Here is a 10,045-nt window from a genome sequence, read left to right as displayed (position 1 = left end):
ATCCATTCTTACCTTTGTAGAGATTCACTCAAGCATTGCCTTCTGCCTGCCCCGCTCTGCATCCTTCCAACATGCTGGTTATGCCAACCCACAGGGGTGATTTCAAAAGAAAAGGGAGGTAAAAGGTGTCCTGAAAACAAAAGGATGGGATAGAATCCACTCATGCCACTGCTGATTTCAACCAGATTTTCCACACAACTTTCTGCTGGGTCTCTGGGCTGCCATGAGCAGAGCCGCCCATGCTGCATCCACTGCAGGCAGCAGAGCACAGCAGGAAAGGGTAGTGCTTGCAGAAATCCCAGGCACTACTAGAAAAATTCCCTCCAAAGACACAGATCCCTTCCAACACAGGCACAGGAGCTTGAACAGAACAAAGGCAAAGTGACTGATGCTGCTGGAGATGCTTCATCCTCCACGACAGGGAGCAAGCCCAAAGGCTACACCAGCTGGGACAGCATAACTCCCACCTTCCCTGAGCCAGCCCACCCCTTGCCCCAGCAGTGAGTGATACTACAGGTTCTCCCTGCACCCAGCAGCTCTCCCTGCTCAAACAAGCTCACAGCTGCATTTGGGAAAAACAGCAGCTCCCCTCCTACAGGTTTTCAGAGAAGAGTAAGCCACTTAGTCTGTGATTCCAACAGCCTCTCCTGGCTCCACCCGTATTTATCTTCTCCATTTTGAAGCCTTTGGTTACTCGGGGCCAGCCAGGAGGAGCAACAAACAGCAGCTTCCCATTATGTGGGAAAACATGCAGTTCTGAACAGTTCACAGAACACATGAGCACTAACCCCCAAAACTCACATAGACAGGGAGGGATGTCAGCTAGGGAATGATTTTGTAGGAGAAGCAGAGGAAAACTATCTGTGAAGCTGAAAAGCAGTTTTATTAGCACTTGTTATCTCTCCTCCACTGGAGGGGAGTACTAGCATCAACTTGCCACAAAAAACCCCTTCATCTCCCTCTTCTAACATGATGGCTTAATCAATGGCTTAGATGCTTAAATGCTGGTGTTTTAGGTTGCAATTGATCCTTCCATTTGTTTCAGCTCATGGTAACTTTTAGCAACAGCTGCTGGACTCTATCACACCAGGGAAAGGGCATTTGAGATGCTTCCTTCCCCCTGGGAGGGGGGAAAGGATTTGGCTTTTGTGTATGACCCTCACGAATGGAAGCGTCCTGTGCCAAAAATGGCCTCGAGGAGCAGAAAGGCCCCCCAGTCTGACCACATCCCAGCTTCCTCCCCCCGTGTGCACAGTCAGGGGAAGGTAACACTCTGCTACCAGCCTGGGAGCACTGATCTTACACTGGACTCCTTAGATGAGCCCCAGGTTGCTGCTCTCAGCAAGGAGTCACAGGTCCTTTCCAAAACTACTCTCTCCGGTGAACACTTCACAGGAGAGCTCTTCAATTGATCTGACTGTGCCTTGCACTGAAGCACCACAGCAAATTCAGTGCCTTTCACAAGCACTTGCTACACCTTCAGGTTCTGGCAGAGAGATCTCACGTGAGGAGGCTTTTGCCAAGGCAAAAAAAACCCTCCAGGCTCTGGGTGCAAACAAGCTCCATCCTCTCTCTACACCCAGGCAAAGACTCACAGAGGTCTCCATTGCTTTCTCAAGGGGAGTTTTTTTGTTTCATGCTAAACACAAGTGAAATCCTCCCCCAGCTCTTTGTGCCACCAAGCTCCCAAAAGAAAAGAACAGCCTACTGCTGTGACCTACTGCAGGACTCTGGGAGCAGAGAAAGTGAGACCTCAAACCCTCCTCTAGGAAACCATCATGATATCCTCCTACCTTCCCTCTCACTGAGGCCAGAGAAGAAAACAGGCCACACACAAGAAATGTGGGAAAGGGCCCAACTTGCAGGATCTGGGATTGTTTGCAGCAACTGGCTGAGGGTTTTTAAATAAAATCAACTGCAGGGAAAAATCAAAAAAAGCTTTCAGTACAGCTTCTTCTTTCTTTTGTGCTCATGCTTTTGAGGATAAGTAAGCACTGATTAAACAGCATTTTAGATGTTTTAAAAGTTTTATTCCAGCAAAAACCTCCTTTTGGCATGGGAAACGGGGTAGAGACCTTGGCAAAGGGAATGCCCCTAAGCCTCCATCCTATGGAGCCAGTGACAGCCTGAAACAAGAGTGGCAGAGAAAAGCCTAATCCTGTGCTGACTGCACCCACAGCCCCCCAGGTGGGGAACAACCTGAGGGGAAGGACTCACCCCTCCCCACTGCAGGAGCTTCCAGTCCTGGAGAAGGCAATAGTGCTGACCTCAGAGAGCAGCCAAAGTATCTACACTTTTTCAGGCACATATTTTGCTCCACCTGCATTTCCCCTTTGCCACTCAACTCTGCTGCAGACTCAGCCTCCTTGCCAGGCCTGCAAGGGTGCCTCCAGGAACAGTTTTGTTGGTAATTTATGGGAAACCTGCAGCTCCCAAACTGTCCAGTGTAAGAAAATGCAAGGTTGATGTGCTCCCTCCCTACCCTGATGGCTTGCAGAATGATTAAGGATAGCTTTAATTTGAGGCCTGCAGCTCAACAGCTCCCAAAGGATTGACAAAATACATAGAGCAATCTCCAGTTCCACCTCTGGAGGCCAAAGTCTCTCTGGATGATTAACAACAGCTATTTCCTCCCTCTCTCCCTGTCACTGGAGGAGGCTGATTCCCTGCAAGGTCCAGCCAGCACTCTGACTACCAAACAGCAACATTTACAACCAGAAAAAACTTCCAGGAACAGAACTGGCCCCAGAGGGGTGAGGTAGCACCACACCAACCCAGGACAGATCTTCTAATAAAGAAATCAGGATAACAGGGTCAGGTTTCCCGAAGCAGACCCAGCTGGGCTGGGTTAACCGTGCTGGCCTAATGCAGTGGGAATGGGAGCTGAGAACTCCCTACAAACATCTTTGAGGCTGCTCCCACAACACAGTAATGCTATAACAGCCTTCCCCTTCTAGGAGAACAGCCTCCCAGCCCAGACAGGGAGCTGCTGCTGCTGCTGCTGCTGTTACCCTCCTTCAGTGTCTGTTGAGGCTCAAGGGGAGGCAGTGTGGGTGGAAAATCAGCATTCGTCTGAAGAATGAGCTGCTGCCTATTTCTCACAGATCCATGTCCTCCACAGCCGCTGCGTATCGAGTCGAGGCCAGAGGCAGCTCCAGTGCAGATTAAATGTTAGTAAGCTGTGAATATCCCAGCTTTCATTCTCCCCAGAAACCCACCTTGCCCTGGCTGGTGTCCATGAGGGTTTGTTCTCATCTGGACACAGAAACAAGCCTCTAGTGCTGCTCTTACCAGACAGCAGGTACCAGAGACAAGCATTAGCCACTGCAAGGAGAAACCATTTGAGCTTGAGCCTGTGACAGGAGTCTGGGGAGGAAAGCAAGCCTCCCGGGTACCACAACCCCAGGGAATCACACTCTTGGGAGAGGGAAAGATCACAACATGCATTTCCAGAAGAGGTGGAGGAGGATTCAACAAGAGCAAAGAACTCCCTCAGGAAAGCTTCACTTCCGAGTATAAGTTTTAATATTTATTCAGTACAGAGCCAGTGAAAAGAACTGAGAAATAAGGCAAAGGCAAATTATCCTCCAGAGCCCAAGTTAACATCTCACACACAGACCATGCAAAGCAGCAGCCGTGCTCCTCCCTGGAGCCATGTCCCACATCTTCCCCATCTGCTGGAGCACAGCCCGTCGCTTACAAGTCCAGGAGGAATCGATCGACTTTTTTCAGGTATTCCGGCTTCAGGTAATCTCCCAGCTCGTTCTTTGTGACCCACAGGTAATCTGCCTTCAGCTCTGTCTGGGTAAAATCAGTGCTCTGCAGGAAGGCTTTGAAGAAGAAGACTTTGGCTCCCACATTATCCTCAGTCCTGAGGGCCCTGGGGAACTTATACTTGTAAATCCCATATGGTGCATTCCCCAGGATTTTGGCTTGAATGTGATCTCCTGCAACACCCCAGCAATGCAAGAGAAAAAAAAGAGACATAAGAACACACAGCAACAATATCTGCTCTCCTGTATAACAAAAAGGGAACCATAAGCCACTCCTTGCCTCTGGTTCAGACTGACTGTTTCCTCTGTGGCAGAAATACTGACAACTGTGAGCCTTTTCTCATGAAGAAACTGCTCATTTGGAGACCAGCAAGTCCTCTCGGAGAGGGAGGGAGAGGGTACCAAGCTTTGCCAACCCACAGTGAAAAGTAAGGACACATGGGTTTGCCATCATCACCCATCTGCTGCAAAAGCTATTACACAGCACCGAGAGGGAAAGAGAAGCCATATACCTGGAACAAACCCAGACATTCAGAGGGTATCTGGTGATGCTCCAGAATCAGATCACCTGGCACTGCTTGCTGCTGGTGGCATCCAGAGATCTCAACTCACAGCTCTCTGCCAGCCCTCCACATGCTGCAGTACAGAGCCGATTACCCTGCATCTTCCCAGAAAAGTCTGCCCCACTGAGCTCCATCCCTCTGCCATGAAATGCTTTTTCCCAGCAGGTGGCAAGCAATTTCACTACAGCAGATGACAAATATCTCTCAGACAGGGCACAGGAAGAAAACCACTGGGACAAAGAAGAGGGAGGGTCAAGCACAAGGCAGACTACATACCCAAAAACGTAGCCATGGCTCGCTCAGCTGTGCTTCGCAGAGTCTCTCCAGGCTGCCATTCTGCTTGAGGCAGGAGCCACAGCTCCTGGTTACCAATTTTCTGTTTCACCAGAAGCATCAGGTTACTGTCCAGCTTCCTGTTCAGTGATGTTCGAATGTTCTTTTTATCAGCATCTGCCAAAAACCAACATAAGCTGGAACAAGACAAAAATCTAGACAGGAGTGCTCTCAGTTGCTCAGGAAATCAACGAAGGATTCAGCTGGAAACCACTCCTGTTTCAATTCCAGAAGGAATTTATAGCAAACAGTCTGCACCCCTACTTTGACAAAAATCAGCAAGAGAACTAAACAGAGCTTAGGAACCAAGTGACCAAACATTTCTCTTGTCTGGAAACAACATCTATTTTCGTCATTTTGCTCTGGTAAAGCTGAACACACACATTTTTTTGGTGTGGGAATGCTGATCTCCCTGTCAGTTAATTGCTCATGTGCTAATGGTGCTACCACGGAGTAAAGACTCTCTTTAAAGCAAAAAAGACTCAAAAATGCCTTTCTTCTACTGAATTGCACTCCGTTTGGCAAACAATCTGGGTGTTCTCACCCACCAGAAACTTCAGCCTGTACCTGTTATCCGTGGAGCAGGTTTGAACCGCAGAAATTTCTGTTCCCACTTGTCCTCCAGGTCTTGAGCCATGATAACCGTCTTGCCAGTCACTTCATCATCATCATCATCATACAGGCTTTCCTTCCTCCTCTTGAGCCGCTCCTCCTCCTCCAGCTTACGGATTTCATGATCCGAGTAGTGGCTTTTCTCCAGCTCTATCTAGAAGGACAACATAAAGAATTCTTGAGCCACAGCGCTACGGGTGTTAGCAAGCTGAATTATTTCCACCTCAGCGAACACAAGATAATGGGAATTTCCCTGAGGTTGAGCAGGGCTTCCCTGTTTGCAGCAAGAGCACCTAACAGGGACACCACCAACACCCACATAATGTAGTGCAAATAGCATACAGCGCACTCGGGAAGCAACATCAGACTGTGTGTGCAAGGCCACCGGCCCCTGATGCTCCTCTCTCCTCATTCCCTAGGGCGCCATTTCCCCACCACCAGCCCCCTCTACCTGCCCCATAAGCGCCATCATCTCCTCCTCCTCCTTCTCCAGAGGCTGCGTGATCCGGGGAAGCCTCAGCAAGCACATCGCGCCGAAAAGCCTCCACGGGCGGCGAGCAGCAGCAGCAGCAGCAGCAGCAGCAGCAGCGCTGCAAACCCACCGAGCCGGACCCGCCGCCCGCTGCCCCAGGGGCGCCGCCATCACGCGCATCCCACAATGCCCCGCCATGTTCCCTCCCCGCTCCCGTCGTGCTCCGCGGCCGCCGCTCCCGGGGCGCGGGTCGCGGTCGCGGTCGCCGCCATGAGCGCGGCTGTGGCGGCGGCCGGGCAGAGGGTGCTCGGGGCGGGCTGGGGGTGAGCGGAGCTGGTGGGACGGGCTGTGGGGAGCGCGGGCACGCCGAGGAGGGTCTCCTGGGGTTTCCCGCTATCGCTACACGCGGTCCCCGCACCTCCCCAGCTCAGGTGCTTCACCGGCCGTTCTCTCCCCCTTCAGGGCCCGCGCCATCGCCGCCCTGTGCCGCGGGCTCCGCACCGGCCCCCCGAGGCTGCAGGACATCGCGGGGGCGGCTGCCAAGGAGACGGAGAAGCAGAGCGCGACCGAGCAGAGGTGAGAGCCGAGGCCAGGCCGCGCCGGGAGGGCGCTGCCATCTGCCGCTCGCTGCGAGGTTTTATCGCCTCCAGTGGGTTTGCAGCCGAGGGAGGGGAGGGAGCGGCTTGACTCAATCAGAAACGCAGCTTGTGTCTTTCGGAGACTTGGTCCCTTCTTTCCTTATTTCCCAATGTGAGGTAAAACTTTGTAATGTTTAAAGAGCGAGGCCTGATAACTCTTGTTTTGCTCCTCAGCCCTTTAATCCTGCAGAGGAGCTCCATGAGATGGGATGGAAAAGTTTATGAAGAGATCCCAATAGCGCACATCAAAGCGACGTACAACAAGTAAGCAAATAAACTCCTCCATTCCTGCTCTCACGCACAGTAAAAGTTCAGGACATACCCGTGCTCTGGCCTGTCGTGATTTCGATCTAAAGGTGCAAAGGAAAAAAAGTGGTGTTTATGACAGAGAACATGATACTGATCTAAACCTCAGTGCTGTTCAGGAGGCATAACTGTCCTTAGAATGTCTTTAAAGCTATAAGGTTGGTTTTATACATTTTGACTACATTCCGATATGAATAATCAGATGCTGACAGCTTTAACAGCAGGTTACTTCCAGCCTTCTGGTCTAGTACTGCCACTGTGCAGCTGTTGAAAGAATTGCCATATTCTCCATGAGAGACGATTGTATTTCATCAGTGATCCTTGCTGTGGTACTTTACTGTTGTTTCTAAAGGTTTTCAAAGTTCTAGAAATGTTTTGTGCATTTTTTTTAATAAGCAGAAGAGGTAAAATGCAATGAGAGGTGGGTCTGAAAGGGCTGAGTGGGATCTGAGGTGTACCTGGATAAAGGACACCTTATCCAGAAAGTTTCTGCCACCTCGCTCAGGGTCTGTAGGGTGACGGGAAGGTCACTGCTGGGAGGGCTCTGCAGCAGGTTTGAGTGAGTGGGATGCCTTGAAAGGGAATGCTGAGCTAGGGTGGCTTGGAGAAGGGAGGCAGAAGTCCTGCAGTGAGCTGTGACAGTAAGGTGAGCGAGAAGAAATGAGCATAAAGCCTTGTTCCACCTTGCTTACTCCCTTTGCCCCTCTCTCTCTGCAGCACCCACGTCCAGGTGGTCAGCTTTGACAGCCGGCCGCTCGCCCACACGTCCTGTGGCACAGAAGGCTTCCAGAACGCCAAGAAGGGAACGGCCATTGCAGCACAAACCGCAGCCATGGCAGCAGCTGTGGTGAGTCCACACCGATGATTCCCACCTCCCAGTACCTGGGCACATGCCTGGCTCGCAGGCAGCATTCCAGAGCTGTTCCATGCTGTCAGTGTCCCAAGCTTCATCTGCACACAGACAAAGTGTGTTTGAAGCAGCTGTTAGAAATGCCCTGAGGGTGAGTTGAGCTGTGCACAGCTCCTTTTTTCCTAAGTGAACATCTCTCAGTCATTTTGGGAATGTAGCCCCTGAATCAGCGGCAGTTCAATTTTTGCACCATGGGGGGACTGAGAAGCAGCTGTAGTTACTGGCTGGATGTTTCATATTTGGTCTCTGCCACAGGAGAACTGAGCTGCTGCCAGCAGTTCCACTCAGAGAAGGTGATGTCCTTGCAGATGTAGTTTCCAGCCACATGTGGTTTATTATAACTTTCTAACAACCACATGGGTGTCTGGGTAGAGGAGATGAGGCTGGCTATGTCACAGTCCTCAGTACAGCAGAATGAGGCCAGGTTAAACTGAAAATCCTCATCCTACATTAGGTGGAATTCACTCCAGCCTTTCATGTCAGAGGTGTTTGGTGCCATTGCTGGCCAACAGCTTATTGTGATTGACTAAGAGGAGTATAAGAACATCTTCACTATTAATCTGTGATCATTGGAGCCTCTTAATAGCTGTGTAGCTGTGCTTGGGCAGATTTATTCTATCACTGTTGAAGTTGTTAGTATGTTAATTGCACCAGAACACAGCAAGACAGAGAGCCAGAGGAGCTCCCTCCACGTGGTGGCAGCAGGGCTGTGCTGTACAGCACTTCTTCATTTCCAATTTGCAAGCCCCTAGAATTTTTGCACTGGAGGTGTGGACTCCTGCACAGCAAATCTAAAGCTTGCCTGCACTTCTCATTTACCCTCCAGAAGGAATCTACTTGTCACAGGGAAAAAGTCACCGCATTAAGGAAGGGAAAACAGCTTTCAGTTAGTCCTTGTTAGTCCCTTGTCACTTCAGTCACGTATCCATGGATATGTCCTTTTTTGCCTTGGCTTTAGATCACAGATAGTTTGATTTTAAAGCTTTCTCTGTCTGCAGAGCTGACAGTCTAGCACAGAAGTCCTCCTGAACTTGCCATGGCTATATCCAGGCCTCCTTTGCTCCTAGATTCTCTGCAACAATCCCCATATATGTCTTCTGTATCCATTACTGAGTAGTCTTTATTTTTACTTAAATACTATTATGATAATGGGTCAGAAGGGAACGACAGACTCCAGGGGATCCAGGCCAGCAGCAGTTCTCTCAAAGAGAACACTAACCAGTTGTTCTTTTCACAGAAAGCACGTGGGAAGGGTGTATTGCACGTGCGAGTCGTGGTGAAAGGACTGGGACCGGGACGCAAAGTAGGTGTCGGAGTTTCTTTGTCATATTTTATTTTCTCAGGCATCATGCATGTTTTCTAAATTCAGGCTAGTCTCAGTTAACATCACTGAATGAGATGTAAAGGATTCATCATTCAAGTTCCTTGAAACGAGTTATTAGAATATTTAGAGTTGTGGGACTTCAGAGGTAGCATAAAAGCTGTATTTGGGACTTCTTACAGTTCAAGGAGGAAAACTGATGGTAACACTGCAAAAAGAACTGAAACAGATAGGTTTAAACTGGGTTTTCTGATACAAGTCACTTATTTTGAAAATAATTACAAAGTGAGAACCACTGGAACAAGTTGATTTGGATGGGGGACCAAACTGTTTTGCCCAGAGCTTTTTCCCTTCTGTGCTGTTCAGTGTGTTGGTAACAGTGTGTCATCTGCTGTCTTGTTGTTACAGGCTGCCATCAAGGGTTTGACAATGGGAGGTTTGGAGGTGATCTCCATCACCGACAACACCCCGGTTCCCCACAACGGCTGCCGCCCTCGGAAAGCCAGGAGAATGTGAGGGGGTACTGGAAGAGACACACAGCTTTCAACATCAGTCCATGCAACAGGGACTGGGTTGAATGTTGCTCCTGTGACAGACTCTGGAAAGCCTCCCTCCCTGGAAATACTTGCTGAGGGAAGCTTGAAGAGGAGATACCATCCTGGGCCTTAAAAGCCCAGGTGATAGAAGCTGGTGGTGAAAGCAGGCATACATGTGCTCCCTTAGTGGGAAGCCTCTTGTCTAAAAAGTTTGTTGATTAAAATGTTGGTTTTTGACAGCCATTCCTGCTGTGTTCCCAGGAGTATTTTGAATTATTATTGCCTCTTAACTGCTCTCTTCCTCTTACCACTGTATGTGGCTCTTGCCTAGCCCTCTGTGCCATTAGTGCCCTTGTTAGAAGGGGAGCCTGAGGTCTCAATTTCCTTGTAGTAAACAAATGCATGGAGTCACATCATCTTCCTTCCCTCTCTCAGTGCACATATTGGGAAACAAGGCATGGGGTAACTCTTTCTTTCCCCCTGGCTCGCATAGATCATTGTGCTGTGTGAGAGGCAGCTCTCCCTGTTCACAGAGCACTGGATCCATTACTGGCAAAGATCTGTTGCAGTGCTTTGTTTTG

The 10,045-nt window shown here is 49.8% G+C and overlaps 2 protein-coding genes across 2 annotated transcripts; one reads left to right on the top strand and one right to left on the bottom strand.

Annotated features, from left to right (window-relative positions):
- Window positions 1-3,507: 3,507 nt before the first annotated feature.
- MRPL46 (mitochondrial ribosomal protein L46) lies at window positions 3,508-5,968 on the bottom strand. The gene is made up of 4 exons (XM_051797278.1): window positions 5,733-5,968; window positions 5,237-5,435; window positions 4,613-4,786; window positions 3,508-3,947 (listed from the first exon to the last, which is right to left on the bottom strand). Exons 1-4 carry the CDS (start codon window positions 5,949-5,951, stop codon window positions 3,697-3,699), a joined length of 843 nt encoding a protein of 280 aa, XP_051653238.1. The 5' UTR covers window positions 5,952-5,968; the 3' UTR covers window positions 3,508-3,696.
- MRPS11 (mitochondrial ribosomal protein S11) lies at window positions 5,959-9,707 on the top strand. Its single transcript, XM_051797280.1, has 6 exons — window positions 5,959-6,076; window positions 6,216-6,329; window positions 6,566-6,655; window positions 7,415-7,544; window positions 8,845-8,910; window positions 9,337-9,707. The coding sequence occupies exons 1-6, from the start codon at window positions 6,024-6,026 to the stop codon at window positions 9,442-9,444; spliced, it is 561 nt and encodes a 186-aa protein (XP_051653240.1). The 5' UTR covers window positions 5,959-6,023; the 3' UTR covers window positions 9,445-9,707.
- Window positions 9,708-10,045: the final 338 nt, after the last annotated feature.

Source organism: Manacus candei, unplaced genomic scaffold (assembly GCF_025592945.1).
Source record: "Manacus candei isolate 608988 ecotype Guabito, Panama unplaced genomic scaffold, ASM2559294v1 h1tg000046l, whole genome shotgun sequence".
NCBI classification, from domain to species: domain Eukaryota; kingdom Metazoa; phylum Chordata; class Aves; order Passeriformes; family Pipridae; genus Manacus; species Manacus candei.
This window is presented reverse-complemented; position numbering and strand designations above follow the sequence as displayed.